The following is a 25425-nucleotide window of genomic DNA, read 5'->3' as shown; positions in this document are numbered from 1 at the left end:
TCTTGGTTGGTTATGACTGTCGTAACAAATGCTGTGGCATCTTACAGCATTTTTGCCCCGGGTCTCTGTCTCCCTGGCCTCTGAGTGATTAAGATATACTTCATGCAGGGGGTGTGAACTCTTTTTGCGTGTGTGTGTGGCGGGGGGCTGCCTGGCCTCTATCCCTCTTTGGGCATGGTCCCCTGGCCTCCGTGTGAATTCCATAACAACAATCCCTAAGTTGAACAGTGATCAGTCAGACTTTCTCTTTCAAGAATTTAAAACCTACTCAGGCTAGAGTCAGTCAATGGCAGGTGCCTGGTACCTGCATGGTATAGATATGTTAAATGGGCACCGTGTAGGCCAACGTTTGGAGGGCAGGTAACTTGAGTAAGCATAGGCCACAGGTTTAGGAGCATGTCATAATTACGAGGAATAAGGGAGAAGAACGTGGCAACATCCCAGGGCAGCCATCCCTGGGCTCCATCCCCAAGTGGCCCAGAGGCACCTGCTGCAATGACCAGAGAGGCAAGTCTCAACCTGAGCTGGCATGTGAGTCTTCCATCTCCTCAAGTTTCGCCATCTAAGTGGGTCTGGTCCCAGGAGCACAAACGTGAAACCAGGGGGCATTTGACTATATCCAGAGGCCATTTTCTCAAGTGTCTTGCTTTTTTTTTTTTTTTCCTTTAAATAAATTGGGGGAGTTCCCGTCGTGGCTCGGTGGTTAACAAATCCGACTAGGAACCATGAGGTTATGGGTTCGATCCCTGGCCTTGTTCAGTGGGTTAAGGATTTGGCATTGCCCTGAGCTGTGATGTAGGTTGCAGACGCGGCTCGGATCCCTTGTTGCTGTGGCTCTGGCGTAGGCCGGCGGCTACAGCTCCGATCCGATCCCTAGCCTGGGAACCTCCATAGCCGTGGGAGTGGCTCAAGAAATGGCAAAAAGACAAAATAATAATAATAATAATAAAATAAAAAATAAATTGGGAAGGCATTTTACCCTAGAATCTATGCTTGATTTAAAATGATTTCCTACAAGGAGTTCCCCTCGTGGCTCAATGGAAACGAACCTGACTAGCATCCATGAACACGCAGGTTGGATCCCTGGTCTTGCTTAGTGGGTTAAGGATCCCGGGTTGCTGTGGCTGTGGTGTAGGCCAGCAGCTGAGGCTCTGATTCTACCCCTAGCCTGAGAGCCTCCATATGCCGCGGGTGCTGCCCTAAAAAGACAATAAATAAATAAATTAAAAAAAAAGGTTTCCTACAAAAAATTGGGGAACTAAAACGATGTCAGGTATCCTCATGGATCCTGAATCCGCTGACACACTAGCCCTAGGTTGAGAAACAAAGAGTTTGTCAGCCTTCTGGTTTTGCAGGTGGGAAGCATGAAGCCTTTCTTCTCATCTTGCGCTCAGTTTTCCCATGTGCAAAATGCAGTGAAGTGGTACTTCCAGGGCTGCAATGAAGATTAAGACTGTGAATAAAGAGCTGGGAAAAGGGTCTTAAAATATGCCAAGTGAGGAATAAATGATTTCCCTCTCATTATCATTTCCTTTCGCCCCTCCCCTCTTCCCAAGCCGCTTTCTTCCGCCCTCCGCCTCTGTGTCGGGCGGCCCTGCTCCTCCAACCGGAAGCCTGGACGCTGCCGGGAGCGTCCTGCGCTCCGGCCCGAGCCGGGCGGTCCCGCTGCGCTCTATCCGCCTCCCAGGCCGCGCCTCGCCGTCCCCAGAGCCTGGGACCCGGTAACCGCGCCCATTCCCAGCCCCGCAGACCTCCCACCCTGCTGCCCAGCCAGCCGATTCCGGGAAGAGGGTTGGGGTTCCCCAGCGGTCGAACCTCCTGCGGGCGCGCGCCTGCCCCGAGTCCCCTCCCAGGTCCCCTCTCGGCGATCGCGTCGCCCTCCCCGCGCTCGTAGTTAGACTTCAGAGCTCTGGAACTTCTCGCGATTTCGCTCCACCCTGACTTCAGCGTGGCCGAGTCGGCCTCCCTGCCCCTTTCTTCGACCTCTAGTTTGGCCGCTGCGACGTGGAGGAGCCTGGGAGGGTTGGGGGTTTCGGATGCTTTGCACCTTTTGCAGGATCTCTGCTGTTCTCTCAGGGCCCCGCGCTGAGAAGTCTGCGGGCGTTTTCTGAGGCTGGGAGTAAGGCCTTGTCCCGCAGATCTTGCCTAAGGCCAGGCCAGCCGGAGGACCAGTGCCCAGTGACCTTAGGCCGGACTCCGAGGGCCTGCCGGGCTTCCACCCTAGGGGCGCAGTCTGCAGTCAGTGATCAGTCCAATCCACCTTGGGGGTTTAAGCCTCCGCCCTGCCTCCACCCCTGCTCAGAAAAATCACCTCCTCAAGGAGCCCTTCCTGAAATGTGCCCCTGCCTTGGGGTGGTGTCTCTTTTTCCTTGTGTTTTTCTCTAGGTTTAGTGGTCAGAGTTTTTTGGACCCTGCTCCACTCTGGAACAGGGTCCAGTGCAGTGGCATGGGAAAATTATAAAACCTCCTTCAACAGAGGCCACTTAGTCCCACCCCATGCAGCACTCCAACCAGGGTGCTTGATTTTCTTCCTCGGCTTCACCCCATCCTGTTGTTATCTGGGCTCTCGGCTGACCTTAGTCAATAGAAATGAGAGGCCAGGCCAGAAACTCAGGCAAGGCTGTATGGGGCCCCTGCTGCTGCGCATGGAGCAAAAAGCAAGCAACAGGTTTCCCCGAGGAAGGGCAGGAGCTGATTCCTTGTATGGGGCTTGGATAGAGGCAGGTCCAGGAGTCCAGCCACAGGGGTGGTTTGGGTGGGATTGTGTGCAGGGGACATGCCTGCTTTTGCCCCAACACCCTGCCTTTGCTCTGGGCTTTTCAGAAATGGCAGCTGGGTTTTTAGGGGTTTTTTTGGTATCTTTTTGCCAGTAATTTGATCCAACTGCTGGCAGGTACACAGTTACTTTCAGTCCCTTATAGTTTCTTTGTATTTTGTTGTTCCAGATGTTTGACCAGGTGCAAAAGCACTGTAGCAAAGGGTCCCAGGTCCCAGCTTGTGTCACTGGGGCAGCTGCTTCTACTTCTGGCTTCTCTATTTGGTTTACCTAACACTGAACCCAGCAGTGTATGTCCTACATAGTTTTTCCCATGCTGGCTCCTTGGGGTCCTTGGACAGAACAGGGGCGACCATTCCTGGGGAAGACAGCCACCTGTGTGTTGGTCAGTCCAGTTCTTTCAGTGACGGTTGCAGAGTGTCAGGCCCTCTCTCTTTTGTCCCTGGGCCAGTTTGTCCACCTCCTCCTTGGCGTGGGGAGGAGCCCAGAACAGAGCCCAGTGCCCCAGGTGTGATGTGATCCACTGTCCCCCCACTCCTCAGGGCAGAGAGTTCTGCAGATGTTTTCTTTGGCTCTTGCCCAGAGCCCTGCCTGCCTTTGCTCCTGCCCTCATGTCCGACTCAACTTCTTTGACAACACAATTGTCTTCTTTCCTTTGGTCTGGCTGCAGAAGTGGCCCGGCAGGATCGCCCTCTGGTTACTCCAAGGTCTTGGGCAGTTCGTATTGGCTCTGACCCTTGCCACAGAGTTACAAAGAGCCCTCCCTTGGAGTTCCCCTCGTGACGCAGCAGAAACCAATCTTGACTAGGAACCATGAGGTTGTGGGTTCAATCCCTGGCCTCGATCAGTGGGTTAAGGATCCAGCATTGCTGTGAGCTGTGGTGTAGGTCGCAGACTCGGCTCGGATCTGGCGTGGCTGTGGTGTAGGCCAGCAGCTGTAGCTTCTGATTCGACCCCTAGCCTGGGAACCTCCATATGTCGAGGGTGCGTCCCTAAAAGAAAAGAAAGTCCTCCCTTTGTTGAAGGCACTGCTTAGCCCCCTGCCCTCCTGCCTTGGTTCTGTTTTGGGCTTTCCTTGCTTACTCCCTACAGTTGGCTTGGGAGTTACCCTGATTCCATTTCTGTGGTGTGGACCCCTATGCAAGGTGATATTTCCCATTTGGCCTGAGACAGTTCTGGTTTATCCCCATTGTCCCAGTATGTGTGTGTGTGTATACATACATACATACATATACATATACATACATACATATATGTATGTATATGTGTGTGTGTGTGTGTGTATATATGCCACAGGTGTGGCATATGGGAGTTCCCAGGCTAGGGGTCGAATCAGAGCTGCAGTTTCCGGCCTACACCACAGCCACAGCAATGCCAGATCTGAGCAGCATCTGCAACCTACACCACAGCTCATGGCAATGCTGGATCCTTAACCCACTGAGTGGGGCCAGAGATGGAACCTGCATCCTCATGGATCCTAGCTGGTTTTGTTACCACTGAGCCAAAATGAGAATTCCCCAGCATAATTATTAATAGTATCTACTTTCACTTTCCAAAGATCCATGGTATGGATTCAACTTGAGACAATTCAACTTGTCTCTGTAAGCTAAATGCACTTGTAGGCTTGGGAGTGGCAAGTGGCTCATGTGGATTTGCACTGGGCTCAGAGGCATCAGATCCGCAGTCTAGGAAACCAGAGTTCTTCCAGGTCACTGCCACATAGTCACTTCCCTTTCTCATAGGTGGAAGGCTTCAGGTGGCTTTGTCCCCAGAAGGCAGGGGTTCCCTGCTGGCCCTGGCACAGAAATGAGTCCAAGCTGGTGCTGAGAGCTATGTCTAGCCAGATTCATCCCCAGAAGTGCTGTGGGGATTTATAATCAGAATTCACAGGAGTTCCCATCGTGGCTCAGGGGAAATGAACCCGACTAGCATCCATGAAGATGGAGGTTCAATCCCTGGCCTCATTTAGTGGGTTAAGGATCCAGCATTGACCTGAGCTGTGGTGTAGGTCACAGACGCAGCTCAATCCCTCATTGCTGTGGCTGTGGTTTAGACTGGCAGCTGTCGCTCCGATTCAACCCCTAGCCTGGGAACCTCCATATGCTGCAGGTGCAGCCCTAAAAAGACAAAAAAAGAAAAGAAAGAATTCACAGCCATGATCCAGAACTCAACCCAGCTCCTCAACATGGCCCTTGGCTCCTGGGAACCTAACCGATGAAATGCGTGACCAGAGTTATGCCTGAGTTGCCCTTGGACCCCATCCCCCTCCATGCCAATCAGAATTCTGAGTCCACATGGGGCCAGTTAGCTATGGCCAGATGGTATTAATAGTACTGCATCAGCCATTGAACTATTCTTCTCATGTTACGCTGAGACATAGGGCACCATTTTTTTTTAACTCAATGAATTTTATTACATTTAAAGTTGTACAATGATCATCACAACCCAATAGGGCACTGGTTTTCAACTGGGATGACCAACTATACTAGTTTGCCTGGGGCTGAGTGGTTTCCTGGGACTGGGGACTTTAAGGGTTTTCTTCTTCTTCTTTTTGGCCGCACCCAAGGCATATGAAATTTCCCAGGGCAGGGACTGAATCTGAGCTGCAGCTGAGACCTACAACACAGCTGCAGTAATGCCAATCCACAGCACTGGGCTGGGGATCGAACCGGAGACTTGAGATCCTTAACCCACTATGTCATAGTAGGAACTCTCTCTGGGGACTTTAAATTTTAAAACTAGGAAAGTTCCAAGCAAACTGGGATGAGTTGGCTACACAGTTCTTAATCCTTGCTGCACATTAGATCCATCCAAGGAGTCTTGTGTAGAGATTTCAATTTAATTGATCCAGGTGGGGCCCCAAGGTAGGGGTATTTTTTTCCCCAAGTTGATTCCAACAAACTACCAGCATGGAGAACCATTAGGTTATAGGTAACATTGCTAAAAATCCATTGAAGGTAATGATTTGTTTGAGCAGAAGTGGACACAGATATCTCAGAAGGGTGCATAATCGAGTGTGTGGTCCTCTCCTTATGGAGAGGAGTATCAAAATGGCACTTGCCTTATCATTGCTATTATTTTTCCCCACCCCAGGGACTTCTTCGTCATCAGTGGGGACCAAGCTTTCTCCTTTCCCAGCATGTTCCATTACCCCTTCTTTTGAGGTAGTAGTTCAGTGGAATTGCCTCCTTTTGATGGGTGAGGTCATGATTTGTACAGTTTCAGATGAAGCTGGCGTGAGATCTTACTACATGACCCAGGGGCTTCAGGTACTTCAGCTTTGCCCCCTAGGGTACCAAGCTTGGAGGTCAGGTGCCTCTGGGACTGTTCCCTCTGCAGGTCTCCAGGATCATGTGGTACGTCAGCACTCGGGGGATGGCCCCTCGGGTCGACTTTGAGGGGGCGCTCTTCTCTGGCTATGCCCCGGACGGGGGCCTCTACATGCCTGAGGAGCTCCCACAGCTGGGCGGGGAGACCTTGCGCCAGTGGAGTGGGCTCTCCTACGCCGGCCTGGTGAAGGCGCTGTGCAGCCTCTTCATTGGCCCAGAGCTTATTCCAAAGGATGACTTAAACGGTGAGCAGCTCCTACCTCTCTCGTCTCCCACCTTACTCTTCAGCCAGCATCCCCCCCCCCCCATCCCCGAGCTGCAAATCCATCATTTAACCCCTAGGAGGTCCCTAGTCACATTTCCCACAAGTTTGGAGTTTTTTCCAGACTCTGGAATCCTAAAATGGGAAATATCCCCCAAACTTCATCCATTCCAGCTCCCACCTCCAGTGGGAGGAATGCCAAAGTGATCTGCAGGTTGTTTATTATTTAAAAACTCTTTCAAGGACTTCCTGTCATGGCTCAGGGGAAGCCAATCTGACTAGGAACCATAAGGTTGCAGGATCCATCCCTGGCCTCGCTCATTGGGTTAAGGATCCGGCGTAGGCCAGCAGCTACAGCTCCGATTAGACCCCTGGCCTGGGAACCTCCATATGCTGCGGGCGCAGATCTAAAAATACAAAAAAAAAAAAAAACCAAAAAACAAAAAAACTCAAGACTAGAGTTGCGATTAGCAGATGCAATCTATTATAATAGAAAGAATAAACTACAAGGTCCTCCTGTATACTATAGGCAACTGTATTCAGTATCCTGTGACAAACCATAATGGAGAAGAATATGAAAAGGAATGTACATATAGCATAATTGAGTCAATTTGCTGTACAGCACAAATAAACACAACATTGTAATCAACTTCTTCAGTAATGTACATTTTTTAAAAAAAGATTAGAGGAAGTGGGATGGACTGGGAGTTTGGGGTTAGTTGATGCTAACAATTACCTTTAGAATGGATGGAAAAGAATGTCAAACAGTATAGGAGTTCCTGTCGGAAACTCATCAGAAATTAATCTGACTAGTATCCATGAGGACGCAGGTTTGATCCCTGGCCTTGATCAGTGGGTTCAGGAGCGGTGTTGCTGTGAGCTGGGTGTAGGTCGCAGATGAGGCTCAGATATGGCATTGCTATGGCTGTGGTGTAGGCCAGCGGCTACAGCTCCGATTTGATCGTCAGCCTGGGAACCTCCATATGCTGCAGTTCAGCCCTAAAAAAAAAAAACCCAAAAAACCCAGTATGGCACAGGGAACTATATCCAATCTTCTGGGATAAACCATGATGGAAAATAATATTTTAAAAAGAAGGTAGGGCGTTCCCATCATGGCACAGTGGAAATGAATACAACTAGCATCCCTAAGGATATGGGTTTGATCCCTGGCCTCACTCGGTGGTTACAGATCTGGTGTTGCTGTGAGCTGCGGTGTAGGTCAAAGACATGGCTCTGATCCTGCTTTGCTGTGGCTGTGGTGTAGGCCAGTGGCTACAGCTCCAATTCAGCCCCTTTAGCCCCTAGCCTGGAAACCTCCATATGCCATGGGTGCAGCCCTAAAAAGCAAAAACAAAAAAAAAAAAAAAGAATGTATATGTTTATATATATGCCTGAGTCATTTTGCTGTACAGCAGAGATTAGCACAACATTGTAAAGCAACTATACTTTAATTCAAAAGAAAACAAACAAACAAACAAAAACTAGGACCAAGACAGGCCAGGGCTTCTCAGACTGGTTGCACTTGGCCCACCCTAGTTTCTCTCTGCAGCTGATATGGTAACCCTTGGTTTGTTGGTTACATCAGAAGAAGGGCAGGGAAGCAAATGAAATTCTATAATGCCAGTGCAAAACATTCAGTGGAAGCCCTAAGGCAGTAGTAGAGTAACTTCATACAATACAAACACTTTTAAACACACAGTGCTTCAGGCCAATGAGACTACAGTTTTTTCCAGGATTTGATGATAGGGGAGAAGGTTAATGGTTTTTTTTTTTTTTTTTATCTTTTTGCCTTTTCTAGGGCCGCTTCCCAGGGCACAAGGAGGTTCCCAGGCTAGGGGTCTAATCAGAGCTGTAGCTGCCGGCCTACGCCAGAGCCACAGCAATTTGGGATCCGAACCACATCTGCAACCTGCACCACAGCTCATGGCAACACCAGATCCTTAACCCACTGAGCGAGGCCAGGAATCGAACCTGCAACCTCATGGTTCCTAGTCGGATTCGTTAACCACTGAGCCACGACGGGAACTCCAGAAGTTAATGTTGATGTGAAAGCCCTGATATCAGTAACGGGGATGGTGGAATCTGCCAGCAGAGCTAGAGGCTGGCAGGTAGGTCAGCCGCATCCCTTCACAAGAAGAGTTTGAATCCTCGCCGGAAGGGGTGCCATCCTCTTTCAACTTGTGTTTCCCTAATCCAACAACCTGAAAGAGGCCAAAGACTTGAGGTGAGAGACAGTGCTGACCAAATTTGGGCAAAGATCTGTTAGGCTCTCTGATACCAACCCCAACTTGGTGAAGGGTAAATGGGCTACATGACCAACCCTGGAAAGGACAGAATTACAGCTTAGGTAGCTGTACACACATGAACGCTGAGCATTTTACTTCATGGTCCTCTGTGGGCCTTGAACCAGTTGACTAGGTCTGATTTTGAGAATGACTTAACAAAAAAATGAAAATAATTTTTAAAAAGACAGGAGATTTCACTGTCGTCCTGAGATGCTTGAGTGCTGGGGTATTTCCTTCCTCATATAAAGCACCCAGACCCTCAGCTGACTGTTTTATCTCCTTGAACAGTAATTCCAGAAGGGACTTTGAGAGAGTCCTGGACCAGCTCGTTTCAGACTCTTAGGTGCCTATGGATTCTCCCTGGGAATCTTGTTAAAATGCAGATTGAGTGAGCCTGGGGTTGGCCTGAGAATTCTGCATTCCTATCAAGTATTCAGATGATAGTAGTGCTGCACGGGCCAAATGTATAATATAATCCATCACATAACGGTGAGATTTGGGGGCTGAGAAGAAGAGGACTCAAAAGTATAGTTCAATGACCAGCACTGATGGCATTGCCTGGAGTCTTACTAGAATTCTTAGACTTCCTCAGACCTACTCAACCCAGACCTGCATTATAAGATCCGAGGTGATTGGTTTGCCAATTAAAGTTTGAGACATACTACCCTAGATGACTTCAGCCTTAGGTAAGACTTTTATGAAAACCATTTTTTTTTCTTTTTTTATTACTCAAATGAATTTATCACATCTGTAGTTGTATAATGATCATAACCATCTGATTTCACAGGATTTCCATCCCACAGCCCAAGCACATCCCCCCCACCCCTCAAACTGTCTCCTCAGGAGACCATAAGTTTTTCAGTGTCTGTGAGTCAGCTTCTGTTCTGCAAAGAAGTTCAGTTTGTCCTTTTTTCAGATTCCACATGTCAGTGAAAGCATTTGATGTTGGTGTCTCATTGTATGGCTGACTTCACTTAGCATGATAGTTTCTAGGTCCCTCCGTTTTGCTAAAAATGCTGGTATTTCGTTCTTTTTAATAGCTGAGTAATATTCCATTGTGTATATGTACCACATCTTCTGGATCCACTCCTCTGTCGACGGACATTTAAATTACTTCCATGTCTTGGTTATTGAAAAGAGAGCTGCAATGAACATCGGAGTACACGTGTCTTTGCAAGTCATGGTTTTCTCTGGATAGATGCCCAAGAGTAGGATTGCTGGATTAAATGGTAGTTCTCTGTTTAGTTTTCTGAGGAATCTCCATACTGTTTTCCATCGTGGTTGCACCAATTTACAATCCCACCAACAGTGTAATAGGGTTCCTTTTTTGTGTAAACTGTTTTAAGTTTCCAGCATCACAGGTGTGAGATTAGGTGATGAAAAAAAAAAAAAAACTCTCCATTTTTAGAAAGGAAAATTAGAAGAGATGGGACTTTTTCTTTTTTCAGTTGTACCCATGGTATGTGAAAGTTCCCAGGCCAGGGACCACTTATGAGCCACAGCTGCAATCTATGCCTCAGCCGTAGCAACATTGGATCCTTAACCCACTGTGCCACAGTGGGAACTCCAAGATGAGACATTTGATTTGATTTGACTTGTTTGTTGCATAATTGTTGAATTGGACCGCTACTGGAATATATGCACATGAGAGCTCCAAATGATTCAGAATTTATAAAGTAAACAATGGAAGTCTTACAGCCCCGACTCTGTCTGCAGGAATCACTATGAGGAACCCATGAACAGTTTGGTTCAAGTCTTTTTAGACTTTTTTCTCTAGGTTGATGCAATTATATTCATACACAGGATCCTTTACAATACAAAAATTTCTGGTCTACTTAGCTGGTAGCAAGAGATAGAAACTTCAAATTTAAACGTATAAGGAGACTGAGAGAGAACTTGAGGGAAGAGCTCATGCTCTTTATTCATTGTCCAGTCTCCCCTCCTTCCCCTCGCAGATCTGATCGACCGAGCCTTCAGCAGATTCCGACACAAAGAGGTGGTCCATCTGTGCAGGTTGAGGAATGGGCTGAACGTGCTAGAGCTGTGGCATGGGGTCACGTATGCCTTTAAGGACCTGTCGCTGTGCTGCACAGCCCAGTTTCTACAGTACTTCCTGGAGAAGAGGAAGAAGCACATCACCGTGGTTGTAGGTGTGTGCGGAGGGGATATGCCCTGGAGCCCCATTGCACCCCAGCTTGCCAGTGTCCACCCACAGGTGGCCTCCACTCATGCCTCTCAGGGAGTATGTTACTGGTTCCTCTAGAGCAGGGTTCTTCACCTTTTCTTGTGCTGCGGATCCTTTTGACAGGCTGGTGGAGGCTATGGATGCCTCTCAAAATAGTATTTGTGTGTGTGTGTGTGTGTGTGTGTGTGTGTGTGTGTGTGTGTATTATGGCCATACCCATGGCATATGTAAGTTCCTGGGCCAGGGTTTGAGTCCTAGCTGCAGCTGTGACCTATGCCACTGCTGTGGCAACACCGGATCCTTTAACCCACTGCTTGGGTCCAGGGACCGAACCCAAGCCATTGCAATCAGATTTTTAACACACTGCACTGCAGGAGGAATTCCTCAGAATAGTATTTTTAAATACATAGATTATATGGTGCCAAGTTCACAGATGTGCTAATTTTAATCTATGGATCTCTTGGAGGTTGAAGGGCCCCGGGTTAAGACCAGCCACCTGCCCTCCAAGTATCTGAAGGTAGATATTGTCTCACTTGGCAGCAATACTTCAGGGGCTGTTTCTTTCCTTTTCCATCTCCCTTGTTCTACAGGGCAGGGTTCCTCCTTCTTCCCATGCAGGAACTTCTGGGGACACAGGGAGTGCTGCCATTGAGAGTGTTCAGGGGGCAAAGAACGTGGACATCATTGTTCTGCTGCCCAAGGGTCGCTGCACAAAGATTCAGGAGCTCCAGATGACAACAGTGCTGAGAGAGAATGTCCACGTGTTTGGAGGTGAGCGCTAGACAGCATGGCGCTGCCTTGAGTGGTTCACTTCTGGCGGGTTGTGGTGGGGGGTAGGGGTGGGGCACCTGGAACAACACTGGTCACCTAACCGGCTGACCATCATTCCTCCTCCGTTTCTCTCCTTCCCTTCTTTCCTCAGTTGTATTTGGGGTTGGCGTATGCCCTGGCTTAGCTCTGAGTAGGCTCGTGGTTCCACAGTCTTAGAAACTATTGGGGGTGACAGGTGTATACACCAAAACTGACGGTATAACCAAGGAAGCGTGGGTTTAAAATCACACCCCAAACAATTCCACCCCCATGCACATTCACCCTGCTGGTGCCATGTATGCAGCTAGCCATCCAGAGCCATAGCCTGAGCCAAATGACTTGGGTCTTATCCCAAGGTGCTGAAGTTCAGAGGTCAGAAACATGTTAAATAATCATTTTAAGAGACTGTGTCATTACACGTTGACAGCTCACGCCCTTCCTTGTAGTAGAGAGTCAATTAAGTCATACACTTGGTCAACAGGTGTGAGTATTTAAAATAGGAAGCTCGGAGTTCCCGTTGTGGCTCAGTGGTTAACAAACCCAACTAGGAAGCATGAGGTTTCGGGTTCAATCCCTGGCCTTGCTCAGTGGGTTAAGGATCTGGTGTTGTCATGAGCTATGGTGTAGCTTGCAGACTCGGCTCAGATCCCCTGTTGCTGTGGCTGTGGTGTAAGCCGGAAGCTACAGCTCCGATTAGATCCCTAGCCTGGGAACCTCCATATGCCTCGGGTACAGCCCTAGAAAAGACAAAAAACAAAAACAAAAAACCAAAAAAACGGGAAGCTACACAGAGTCACTGCTGTGGTGCAGTGGGTTAAAGATCCAGAGTTGTTTCCTGGGCGGCATGGAATCCGTCCCCAGCCTGGTGCAATGGGTTAAGGATCTGACATTACTGTAGCTGTGGTGTAGGTTGCAGCTTCAGCTTGGATTCAGTCCCTGGCCCCGGGAACTTTTACATGCTGTGGGTGCAGCCAAATAAAATAAAGCAAAAAGTAAAGTAAAATAAAATAAAATAAAATAAAATAAATTAAAATAAAATAAAATAAAAAGCTATTCAGTGGTATCCATCACAAGCGATTCTCCCCCCTTCCTGAGCCACATCATGAATCATGGCATTTTGTGCAGAAAGTTTAAAAAACCATCTCCTTCATGTTTGTCCATCTCTTCTGAGTGCATTTAATCATGGAGCTCAAGAGTATAGGAAGGTGGGGTGAGTTTGAGTGGAGCCATACTTTTTATTTTTTATTTCCAGCCCTCACATCCTGAGACACTCCTGTAACCCCAAGGTAGGGGTGGGATTATGAGCAGTAGAAGTCTTGGCGAAATTTCATACACTGTGGCCTTGGGCGAGCTATCCAGCTGGCCTGGCTTAGTTTGGTCCCTCACCTGGCAGGACAGTAAATGTGGTGACAGAAGACATTTCTTCTAGAACTGGCCTGGCCTCCTGTTGTAATCCCATAGAGGATATTTCTATGTAATACCAGTTTTGTCAAGGGCCAAAAGCACAGTGAAAACAAACCTTACCTATGAGAGTAGCATGAATATTCTTTGTCTGTTTGTTCAAGAGGGAACAAAAAGCCCCTTCTGCTCTTTTTTTAGCAAGCACATACCTATTGCAGTGAAAAGCATTGGCTAAGGCCGGTGTTAGCAAAACCTTACACATTAGCCTTGGTAATTAATTGCCCATATTTGGCTGCATTTTCCGGCAGTCATGGTAAGCTTTTAATGCACAAGATTCAGGTTCCTGTGGGTCCCTGTTATATCTTAAGCACCAAAAATTGCTAGTTATGGATCTAGGACAATCTTTGCCTAGAATCAAAGCAGAGAATAGCTTTTTGTACCTCTGTTCTGCACATATGCCTTTCTCATCTTGTCTACAGATGTTGGAAGGCTTTTACCTTCTTTATACCCAAGGGCATGTATGGAAGCTCCATTCTTGATTCTAGGTTGGAGAATGGTGTCCATTTAAAACATAGTGGCAGATACGTGGATGGTGATGAGTGTAGTGTGTTATTTGTTGTTGCTGGAGCTGAAGGAGCACTTCTGTTTCATATTTGTTTTGGGCTTCAAGAAAATAAGGCAGGATGGTATTCCCATCATGGCTCAGTGGTAACGAACCCAACTGGGATCTGTGAGGATGCAGGTTCGATCCCTGGCCTCCCTCAGTGGGTTAAGGATCCGGCATTGCTGTGGCTGTGGCATAGGCTTGTAGCCATAGCTGCAATTCAACCCCTAGTCTGAGGACTTCCATATGCCACAGGTGCAGCCCTAAAAAAGCAAAAAAAAAGAAAAGAAAAGAAAAAAGAAAGAAAAGAAAAAGAAGCAGGATGGAGTTCTTGCCATTGTGCTGTGCATTAGGGATCTGACATTGTCTCTGCAGCTGCACAGTTTCAATCCCTGGCCTGGCACAGTGGGTTAAGGATCTGGGGTTTCCACAGCTGTCGCATAGGTTGCAGCTCCAGCTTGGATTTGATCCTGACCCGGATTCAGTCCCTGGCCTGGGAACTTTCATGTGCTGAAGGTGTGGCAAAAAATAAATAAATAAATAAAAAGAGAGAAAGGGAGAGAGAGAGGGATAAGGAAGGGGAGAGAGAAAGAAGGAAAGAAAGAAAATAAGGCAGGATCCTTTAAAGGAATTAGTCTTTGTTTCTAAATAGCTCTGTTCAAGTTCTTCCTTTCCTTTCTGGAATCTTCCAATTTGGTTTCCAGGAGGATGTGTGTTCGTTCGGGAGCTGAGAGTGGATACGGGTTTTCCCTTGGACCACTGAGTTGGGGAGAACAGATGGGCCACCTGGATAGCTGTGTGTTGAACTCTGATGTTTATAAAGTCATTGATTTCCATGAATGTGGTATACTTGGTCCTTAAGTACAAGATAATCAGCAAGTGCCAGTTATATATTATGTGGGATGTTTTGGGCTGGAAGTAACAGAAAACTCAGACTAGCTTGAACAAAGATATTTTCCAGCTCATAGACCCGGAAGTCTAGGGAGGCCATGGGCACCACCTTCAGGGACCCAGGTTCTCTGATCCCTTGTTCCCAATCCTCAGCCTCGTTCCTCTTGTGGCATACAGCAGTTACTGAGGTCAATGAAGTCTCTCTTCCTGTGGCTCTCTCTTAAGAGCAGTGAATTTTTTCCTAGAACCCCAGCAAATAGCCTCCTTATATGTGGATCTAGAGTCAGTCCCGCAGCCTCATCACTGCCACACAATGAAGGGTGGAATGAATAATAACCTCGGTGCCTACTCTGATACTTCCCCCCTCTAACCTTAGCCCCTCTCACCTTAGCCCCTCTCCTCCAAGTTTGGATCCAGTGGAGAAACAGATCCAGGTTTCAGATATGAGATCCATATTGGCTTGATTGCTGGTGGGGCTGGATGGAAGAATGCAACTTAGACAAGTAGCCACTTTGCCCATCAGCTTACCCAGTAATTCATCTATAAATTAAAGTGTGTACATATCAGCTCAGAAAGGAGAAGTCCCTCCCTGCCAGCTTACCTGCCACATAGGAACAGAGGGCAGAACCTCCACCCTTTGATGTCAATGAAGGAAGAAGTCAGTCCACATGGGAAGAGTGACCCAACTCCTGAGAGACGACCATGGAGTAAAGATCACCCTCTCTCCATCTCACAGCCTGATAAACCATCTCTCCTTGTTCCCAGAGAGTGGGAAAGGGGGCACGGCATACAAAGAGGAATTCTTCCCCCAATATTCCAGAAGGTTGGCATTTTATATCTAATTGTATAATGGTAGAAACTTTAGAAATAGGACCACAAGGATATGAGACATGGTTTCTATCCTTGAGGAGCTTCATTTGGAGTAGGCTGAGATCCATGAGAGTAAAGACACTGAGGTGAGTGGAGGTCCAGCGGGATCGGCTCAGCCTGGGAGGCCTTTGGGTCAAGTGCCTGATAGCTCTGTCTTCTCTGTCCCCTGACAGTGGAGGGGAACAGCGATGAGCTGGATGAGCCGATCAAGGCCGTGTTTGCCGACGTGGCCTTTGTCAAGAAGCACAATCTGATGAGTCTGAATTCCATCAACTGGTCCCGGGTCCTCGTGCAAATGGCCCACCACTTCTTGGCTTATTTCCAGTGTGCGCCATCCTTAGACACGCACCCCCTACCCCCCGTGGAGGTGGTTGTGCCAACGGGGGCTGCCGGCAACCTCGCAGGTAAGGAGACCCCCCTGGGGGAAAGGGCCTTTCCTGAAAACTGCCCGTGGCCCCCATCCCCCCAGCTGCCCTTAGGCTGTGACTGTGAGGAGAAAGGTTGAATTCAGATCTTGAGTCTGAAGGGATGGGAAACAACACAGAAGAAGCTTCCAGAAAACTTCCCCTGACTCACTGCAGGGAAATCCGGGGCTCTTGCTGCAACAGGGAGCATGATGGGTTAACGGCGATGTGCTCCAGTTGCCTGATCTGATGTGTCTGCTCAGCAGACTGTGGGGAGATGAGGTCAAGGTTGAGCTGCTGTGCCCGGCTGGCACTGCCCTCCGCCAGCAACATGGACTTTGCTCCCAGTCTCGCCAGCTGCCTGCTCTGAGGATAAGGGCTCGCCTGGCACAGTGTGTTCTCCCTGGAGACCCTGTGATGTGGAAAGAGTTCTGGACTTAGGCTTCTGGCCCCAGTTCTGTCCTTTATTAGCGGAACGATTTTCCCTTATGCTCAGCTCTGAGGCTATAAAAAGGGGATTAGACCACTTATCATATCTCTAAGGGTGATGGTGAGGTGCAAATAAGATTCTTGATGCATGTATGTGAACTTTGTGAGGGTCAAAAGCTATACATTTCCTGTAGTAATAGGTAACGTTTATTCAAGTGCTTGCTGTGTCAGGCTCTGCTGTAAGTGCTTCTCTCGAATTAACTCCTTTAATCCTCACATGTGCCTATGGGGTGGGGAGGGGAGACCATGCTATTTTTCTCTTTTTTGTTTGTTTTTTGCTTTTGCTTTGCTTGGTTTGGTTTTTGGCTACCTCACGGCATATGGAGTTCCTGGGCCAGAGATCAGATCTGAGCCACAGCTGCAACCTAAGCTGCAGCTGCAGCAATGTGGGATCTAAACCCACTGTGCTGGGCTGGGGATCGAACCTGCATCCCAGTACTCCCAAGATGCCTGGGATCCCATTACGGCATTGCAGGAACTCCTGTTACTTCCATTCTTAAATGAGGAAGCAGAGGCACAGAGAAGTCATCGGCCCGCCCCTGGTTACACCCCTATGAGTCCCAGAGCAAGAATTGAAGCCCATGTGGGCTGCTTCCAGAACCTCCATCCTTGGGAGTTTGGTAGGCTGCTTCCTGAGGGGCATTGCTGCTTCCGATGGCATCGCTTCTGATGGGCGCCAAAGATGGCTTTGTTGAGATCATGAAAGCATCTTAGCGGTCTGGGGTCTTCCTGACTTCCACTAACACAGGGATGGAAAGCATGGTGAGCTCTTAGACAAAGGTGGCTCAGCCTCCCTCCCCATGTGGTGAAGCCCACCACCCTGCCCATTTGCATCCCTCTCCAGTGAGTGATGGTGCCTGCACGTGTCCCAGAACCCTCCACAGTGTCTGGTGCAAAAATGACATTTGCTGAGGGAGCTCCGATCTAGCCCTGCTCCAACGGGATCTAACTGCTTGACCTCAAGCTTTGGACCCTCCTGAGCCTTCACTGCTCCCCTCTCACACAAGGATATCATGACATTGACATGATGATCCAGTGAGATAAGAGTGACAGAGTGCTTTGCACAATTAAGTGTGATGTTGGGTGGTGTGGTTATCCCTAACTCCTTTTATCTACTCTTCAGAGATAAACCATTCATGGAAGTAGGAACCTTCCTAAGCTGCGTTACCATTCCAGGCCCTCCATCTCTGGGGAGAGGAATTCCTTATTTGTTCCATGCAAATAGGATCTGCTACTAGAGTGGATGGAGGCTGCTGTTCTGGCCTCCCTTTGCCCCTTTCCAGGAACCGATCCAAAGGTGCTGGTTCTAGGATGCTGAGTTGGGGACTGCATGTGCTCGGGACTTAGACAGACCTAGTTCAAATCCTTATTCTGCCACTTAGTTTGCTTTGGGTGGATCACTGTAACTTCTCAGAACCTCCATTTACTCTTCTGAAAATGGGGGCGAGCATGTGTGTCAGTACCTGGTGGGGGGCGTGGCACGGAGAACAGTATTTGGGCATAGAAACACTCCCTTCCTCCTCTTCCCCCCTCCTCCTCCTTCTCCCTCTTCCTCCCCCTCCCCTCCTCTTCTTCCTCCTTCTTCTCCTTCTAGTAGACTTATTGCTATCTGATTCACATACCATACAACTCACCCATTTAAAGTATACAACTTAGTTTTTAGCGTGTACAGCTTTGTGCAGCCAACACCAGAATCAATCTTAGAACACTTCTGTCACCCTAGAAGGAAGCTCTGTTCCCATTAGCAGTCATTCCCCATTTCCTCTCATCCTTCCCAGCTTTAGGCAGCCACAAATCTATTTCATCTCTGTAGATTTTCCTGTTCTGGACATTTTATATAAGTGGAATCATACAATATATGGCCTTTGGTATCTGGCTTCTTTCACTTAGCATAATGTTTTCAAGAATCATCCATGTCGTGGCCTGTATCAGTGCTTTATTCCTTTTTATGGCTGAATAGTATTCTACCATATGCACATACCACATTTTATTTGTCCATCTATCAGTTAATGCAATCCAAATGTTAGCAGTTATCAGTTTTTAGCTATTAAGAATAAGGCTGCTATGAACATTTGTATAAAATATTTTGTATGGACCTGCTTTCAATCTTCTTGAGTATATATAATTAGGGATGAATTTCTAGGTCGTATTTAAACCCTATGAAAACTTTTTGAGAAACTGCCAGACTGTTTTCCAAAGTGGCTGCACCATTTTACATTCCCAACAGTGTATGGCGGTTCCAATTTCTCCACAAGACTTGTGATTATCTGTCTTTTTTATTCTAGCCGTCTTAGTGGGTATGAAGTGGTATGTCACTGTGGTTTGGGTTTGTATTTTCCTGCTGACTAATGATGTTGATTATCTTTTTGTGTGCTCATTGGCCATTTGTATATTTCCTTTGGAGAAATGTCTATTCAAATCTTTTGCCCACTTTTATTGAGTCGTAAAAGTTCTTTATCTATTCTGGGTTCCAGTCCCGTATCAGATCTATGATTTGTGAAGAGTTTTTCCCATTCTCTAGGCTGTCTTTTCACTTTCTTCATGGTGTCCTCTGAAGCACAAAAGCTTCAAAAAGCACAAGAGTTTTTTGATTCGATGAAGCCCAATGTATTTTTTCTTCTGTTTTTTGTGCTTTCGGTGTCATGTCTAAGAAACCATTGTTCTCCCCCTCTGCTAAGCCGGGTGCATTGCTCAGAAGATGGGCCTGCCCATCCGCCTGGTCGTGGCAGTGAACTGCAATGACATCATCCACAGGACTGTTCAGTGGGGAGACTTCTCTCTGTCCGAGACCATCAAACCAACCTTGGCATCAGCTATGGACATTCAGGTGGGACCTGTGAGGTGGGGTGCAGGGGTGACGTGGGTGTTGGTTACGTGGGCATGGACAAGGGCTGAGGTCAGTGGGCCTTTCTGCCCAGGTGCCCTACAATATGGAGAGGATCTTCTGGCTGCTCTCTGGCTCTGACAGCCAGATGACAAGAGCCCTCATGGAGCAATTTGAAAGGACCCAACGTGTCAATGTCCCCAAGGAACTGCACAGCAAGGTCAGTCACCACCCATACACCATGGAGAAAGGAAAGCGTGCAGCCCCAAGCCACAGACTTGGGATTTGAAAATCTCTTCAAGGGAAGGGGACACTTGTTTCTTGAGTACCTGCTATGGACCTGGCACTTCTGCAGTCACTTGATGTGGGTTTATTTGTTGAATGAGGAGATGCAGTAGAGGTTATTGGTTTAAAGTCAGATGGGGCTCAACTTCAAGCCACCTGCGAGACCTTAAGCCAGTTTCTTAAACTCTGTGCCTCAGTTTCCTCATCTGTAACATGGGGATAATACAAATGCCTACCTCATAGCATTGTTGAAGATTGAAGTCAAATAATACCCGTGAAGCACTTTATACACTGCCTGGAAATATAGGGCTTATATTTTAACTTATTATTTTTATTCATTTTCGTTGTTGACTTGCAGTAATAACAACTGGAATCCACTTTTCCAATCCAGTACGAGCAGAGACTATTGTCCCATTAGCTTTGTATTTTATTTAAGAAGAAGGAGAGATTGGAGTTCCCGTCGTGGCTCAGTGGTTAACGAATCTGACTAGGAACCATGAGGTTGCGGGTTTGATCCCTGGCCTTGCTCAGTGGGTTTAAGGATCTGGCATTGCCGTGAGTTGTGGTGTAGGTTGCAGATGCGGCTCGGATCTCGTGTTGCTGTGGCTTTGGTGTAGGCCAGTGGCTACAGCTCCGATGGGACCCCTAGCCTGGGAAGCTCCATATGCCGCAGGAGTGGCCCAAGAAAATGGCAAAAAGACAAAAAAAAAAAAAGAAAAAGGAGAGATTTTATTTCCTAAGAATGGTAGGAGTCTTGTTGGAAGGGATTATTTTTATTTTAATGTAGCCTAGTGATGGAAACTTAATATTGTTTTTAAAAGATTTCAAAACAAACAAAAAAGAGTTCCCATTGTGGCTCAGTATCCATGAGGATGTAGGTTCAATCCCTGACCTCGCTCAGTGGGTTAAGAGTTTGGCATTGCCACACTGCAGTGTAGGTCACCGATGTGGCTTGGATCTGGCATTGCTGTGGCTGTGGTGTAGGCCGGCAGCTGCAGATCCAATTTGACTCCTAGCCTGGGAACTTCCATATGTCTCAGGCATAGCATAAAAAGAAAAAAAAAAAAAAGAACTTCTTATGTTGAATTTGCCTTTAATTTTCTCTACGATGTTCACACCAAGTGGTCGTCCAGACTGTGTATGTCTCCAGGGATGACGACCTCAGTGCCTCACATCAGCTGTCATCATTACAAAGTTCTTTATTTTATTTTGTTTTGTTTTGTTTTATTCTATTTTATTTTATTTTTCTGTTGTTAGGGCCACGCCTGGCATATGGAGGTTCCCAGGCTAGGGGTGTAACTGGAGCTACAGCTGCTGTCCTACACCACAGCCACAGCAACGCTGGATCCTTAACCCACTGAACAAGGCCAGAGATCAAACGTGCATCCTCATGGATGCTAGTTGGGTTAGTTAACTGCGGAGCCATGACAGGAACTCCCCTTACCAAGTTCTTCGTGTTGGGCTAAAATCTCCTACTTCTAGCTCGTGCACCAGTGAGCAGTCTGATTCCCATACTTGAAAAGAATCTTTGTTTACCAGCTTGTTAATCCGCTGTTTAGCAGGAAATCTTTGTTTCCTGGCTTAGCTGTCCCTTAATGACAGATTTTGAGTGGTCCATGTTTATCTTAAAGGGTTGTTCCCAGAACTAGATACCATTCTCTGCACTCCAGTACCCGCACAGATGGAGGTGGAATTTCTGTCTTCTGGAATCTATGTTTCTTTTGATCCAGTCTCTCTTCATCAGTTTGGACTGCTAAAGTACCACAGACGGGTGGCTTATAAACAGCACAGATGTATTTCCCACACTTCTGGAGACTGGAGGTCTGAGATCGGGGGCCAGCATGGCTGGGTTGTGGTGAGAGCCATCTTCTGGGCTCCAGCTGGCCGCCTTCTCATCTCCTCATATGGTGGAGAGGGATTCACCTAGGTCTCTGGCCTCTTCTTATAAAGACACTAATCCTATTCCTGAGGGCTCCACTCTTATGACCTCATTACCTCCCAAAGGCTCCACCTCCAAATACCATCAATTTGGCTTAGGGATCCAACGTATAAATTTGGGGTGGGGTGGGGACAAAGGCATTCAGACCATAACACATCCAAAGTTCAAACTATTTGGCTAATGGTTTGTATTGACATTCATATTCCTTCTCCGCATATAAATGAGATGCTCCATGAAGACAGACACCTGGTTCTTCATTCTCTCCCTGGTTGTGTGTGTAGAAGATAATCCATCTGCTGGAACAGCATTCATTCAGATGACATATGAGTGGAGCTCCCTTGTGGCCTAGCAAGTTAAGGGTCTGGCATCGTCACTGCTGGGGGGCGGGTTTGATCCCTGGCCTGGGAATTTCCGCATGTTATAGACATGTCTGAAAAAAAAAATTACATATGAGCTAGGAACTGTGCTTGGTGCTGGAGATACAAAGATAAATAAAATAGGAGTTCCCGTTGTGGTGCAGCAGAAAGGAATACGACTAAGAACCATGAGGTTGCAGGTTCAATCCCTGGCCTCGCTTAGTGGATTAAGGATCGGGTGTTTCCGTGAGCTGTGGTATAGGTCACAGACGCGGCTCGGATCTGGCGTTGCTGTGGCTGTGACATAGGCCAGCAGTTGTACCTCTGATTAGACCCCTAGCCTGGGAACCTCCATATGCTGTGGGGGCAGCCCTCAAAAAAAAAAAAAGATAAATAAAATACATTTCTTGTCTTTTGTGGGCCCTAATGGGTCAGGAAGTTATGATTTATAATACCCTACTCCTTGTTGCAGTTGAGTATCTGCCAGGTTTTTGGCACATCATAAGCATACAGCACATTTTCAGAGAATGATCAAATAAACCATCTACACTGAGGGAGAACCAAGAAGGGAGTCTCCTCCTCTGTCTGAGGGTAGTGGGGAGTTTTTCTGGAGGAGATGCCACCAGAGCTAGGTGGGATCTGACAGGAAGCTGTTCTCACAGCCACCGGAAGGGGTGCACAACCAACAAAGACCCAGAAAGCTTGAATGCCTGGTTGTTGAACAAGACTGTATACTAATTCTCTGGTTCATGAGCCAAATCCTAACTAAATATATGGACCCAAAACTCAAACATATCCTTCTCTTAACTTGAGTGAATTTATTTAAAACCAGGAAACTTGGGAAATCAAATTTTACTCTGAGCTGAAGCTGAGTCACTCAATCTGAACATTTCATTTAAGTTTCTGGTGTGTAGCCAGCTGTGTCAGGTGGTGGGTTTGGGGGTCACATTTTCCCCACTCCCCCCCCCACCCTGATTCCCACTCCCCCTATCCTGGAACCCGCCAGCTTTCAGAGGCAGTAACGTCTGAGTCCATGATGGATGAGGTCATCACCCAGACCATGCTCCGCTGCTGGGAAGAGAACCAGTATTTGCTGTGCCCTCACTCCGCCGTGGCCGTGAGCTACCACTACCAGCAAACGGACCGGCAGCAGCCCAGGTAACGGTGGTGTGCGCCTGGGTCATGCGGGGAGGGGAGGACCTCTTTGGCTTTCAGGGGCCCTCTTCTTCCCCAGGCAGCAGGGACAGGAATGTGAACAAGTGACTTTTCTGAGCACGGCATGTGCTGGGTGGAACTGTGTGGGGAGAACTGTGGTCCCTGGGGGAGGATGTGTGATGGAGAGGCGCGTGGAGCTGGGCGTACCACAAGGAGGCGCAGTTTGCTGGCAGGGTCATCGGCGAGATACGGTTAAGGGACTAAGCATCTGTCTCTTTCTGTTTTTCTCCCCACTCTACCTCTAACCTTCCCGTGTTCCTTCTTCCCTCTCTTCGCTCCTGTTCCCACCTGCCCCCCGCCCCCCGCCCCCCGCCCTGCAGCCCTCCTCGGTGCTGTCTGGCTCCCGCCTCTGCGGCCAAGTTCCCGGAGGCCGTGCTGGCTGCGGGGCTGACCCCGGACACCCCCGCAGATATCCTTGCCCTGGAGCGCAAGGAGGCACGCTGTACCCCGATGCGGAAGGGCGACGACTGGACGCAAATGCTTCGGGACACCATTGAGAACCTGAGCCGGCAGTGGCAGGGGCACTTCCAGAACACCCCGGAATAAATAGGCAGAAGCTGGCTTCCTTTAGGCTTTGGACCCCCCAGGAGGTAGCCCTTCTTATGTGCCTTGTGCACCTGCTTTCGGTTAAGAGCTGGTGCAGGAGGTTCTCAGGGGGCTACTCAGCGGGGTCTGGAGCCAGTGGCCTGTGCTGTTCCCCGGCTGCTGTGTGCTCTCACCGGGGTCCTGTTGTGCCTGGTCCTGGGATAGGCTGGAGGGGTGTGGGTGATGGCTAGAGGTGCACTCCCACTGCAAGACCGTCCAGGAGCATCATGGCCACATGAAAAGGTGAGGGCCTGCAAATGCAAAGTCTTGGGCTCAGGGTCAACCTCAGCTCCAGGATTTTGGCCCCCAGACCCTAAACCTGTGCAGGTGGGGACCACTCACTCCATTAACGCAGGTCTGGGGCTCATCTGGGGCACACCGTCTCTGAGCCTTAGTTCATCTGATCCCCAAGCCAGATGCAGAGATCCTGGCCTTCCTTGTCAGAAGCTTCTACCCTATTAAGATGTTGGGAATCCCTGCAAAAAAAAGTTCATGTGACTGCATGACCTGTGAGCGGAGCGTGGTGGGTGCCCAGTGGCGATGGTGGTTCCTCCGTGTCCCCATCCACCTGCCGCCCCAAGGTGATCAAGGGAACAGGTGGCACTGGTGGTGGTGAACGGACTTGGGGTTCAGGATCACCAGATGGGCCTCAAACGGAGTCAAAGTGCCCTGTTGGTCATGTATCAGGTTGATGGTCTTTATTAAAGCAAGTCATGGTCATATCAGCAAGAAGCAACGACCCCTTTTTAAGCACTAAAGGAGGTCCAAATAACGTTTCCATAGGGCCCTCAGTCACCACGCTGCCCCAGAGAAGTGAGTGACTCTCACTCTCCCCTCTCCAAGCCTTTGTCCCTGAACTTGCCTCTGGGGCTGCATGTCCCATTTCCCAGGCTGTTTCTGTCTCGGGTCCTGCGTCTTGTTACTGAGGCGCTGTCCCCCATCAGCCCACCTGGAAATAAGGACTCTAGTCTCTGAAGTCTGGCAGGACTTCATCTGCAGCTTTCTTACAGTGTTTGTTCCCTCCTGCCCTGTGTTATGGTTATCCATGTAAGATGACCTCCCTGCCTCTAAGCTCCTGGAAGATACGACCTGTTTAATACAATAGGCTGAAACCTTTTGGATTTGCCCCCATTGATTAAAAAATAAGTTGTAATACGTTCTCCCAACATATGTGCACTAAATTGTGTATTTAGTAAGATAGACATGATGGGATAACAGCAGCTGTATTTATCTTTGCTCCCCATGTTCCCCCAGGTTACCTGCAGGCCCGTCCCTAGCATTCCTGGCTCTCTTCCTGCCACCCCAACATCAGCACTGCCAGCTTTGCATCTCCATGGTGCCCATGGGCTAAAAAGAGAGGCCAGAGGCCAGTGTCTGGTGAATTCTGTAACCAAAGGAACCCAGCTCCCCTGTAAGTGCACACCTGCCCCTCCGTGTGTGATGATTCTCAAAGTGTGGCCCTGGGGTTTCCCTCAAATGCACACTCCTGCCCCCTCGCCACCCCCCGCTGCCCCACGTTCAGAGGCAAATCTCTGAGCATGGGTTGGGCATTTGCAGTTCTTACAGTTTGCCCAAGTAAGTGTCTGCACTCTCATTTGGGAAACCCTGGCTGGGAACTTCAAGTGTGTTAATAATTCTCTTCCAGAGAGAGGTACTCTATTTTCCCAAGGGCCTGCTTTCTGCCTGCTTCTGTTTTCATGATCCAGCCTGTGCTGTCCAACTCAGTAGCCACTACCCACATGTGACTGTTGAGCATTTGTGATGTGAATAGTATGACGAAGGAACTGAATTTAAAATTTTATTTAGGAGTTCCCTTTGTGACACAGCAGGCTAGTATCCATGAGGACGTGAGTTTAATCCATGGCCTTGCTCAGTGGGTTGGGGATCTGATGTTGCCATGAGCCGTGGTGTAGGC

The 25425-nt window shown here is 48.3% G+C and overlaps 1 protein-coding gene across 5 annotated transcripts; it reads left to right on the top strand.

Annotated features, from left to right (window-relative positions):
• The first annotated feature begins 1602 nt into the window (after positions 1-1602).
• THNSL2 (threonine synthase like 2) lies at positions 1603-25344 on the top strand. 5 transcript variants are annotated; one of them, XM_047781568.1, is made up of 9 exons: positions 1603-1721; positions 6116-6350; positions 10608-10802; positions 11456-11608; positions 15587-15817; positions 18985-19133; positions 19225-19350; positions 22717-22868; positions 23246-24230. In XM_047781568.1, the coding sequence occupies exons 2-9, from the start codon at positions 6128-6130 to the stop codon at positions 23469-23471; spliced, it is 1455 nt and encodes a 484-aa protein (XP_047637524.1). In that variant the 5' UTR covers positions 1603-1721; positions 6116-6127; the 3' UTR covers positions 23472-24230. The 5 variants fall into 5 exon arrangements, 4 of the variants coding, with proteins under 4 accessions (XP_047637524.1, XP_047637526.1, XP_047637528.1 ...); XR_007135079.1 differs by lacking the exon at positions 1603-1721 and adding an exon at positions 24765-25344 and having other exon boundaries at positions 4850-6350; positions 23246-23753; XM_047781569.1 differs by lacking the exon at positions 1603-1721 and adding an exon at positions 24765-25344 and having other exon boundaries at positions 4850-6350; positions 23246-23515.
• Positions 25345-25425: the final 81 nt, after the last annotated feature.

This window comes from Phacochoerus africanus, chromosome 5 (assembly GCF_016906955.1).
Source record: "Phacochoerus africanus isolate WHEZ1 chromosome 5, ROS_Pafr_v1, whole genome shotgun sequence".
Lineage (NCBI taxonomy): Eukaryota > Metazoa > Chordata > Mammalia > Artiodactyla > Suidae > Phacochoerus > Phacochoerus africanus.
Note: the sequence above shows the minus strand (reverse complement) of the source record. Positions and strands in the feature narration are given on the sequence as shown.

Excerpts from the sequence above, each read along its gene's own strand:
- THNSL2 (XM_047781569.1), top strand. The coding sequence starts at position 6,128 with ATGTGGTACGTCAGCACTCGGGGGATGGCCCCTCGGGTCGACTTTGAG. Across the intron at positions 6,351-10,607 it reads TCCAAAGGATGACTTAAACG|ATCTGATCGACCGAGCCTTC; the intron begins GTGAGCAGCTCC and ends TTCCCCTCGCAG. Across the intron at positions 19,351-22,716 it reads CCAAGGAACTGCACAGCAAG|CTTTCAGAGGCAGTAACGTC; the intron begins GTCAGTCACCAC and ends GGAACCCGCCAG.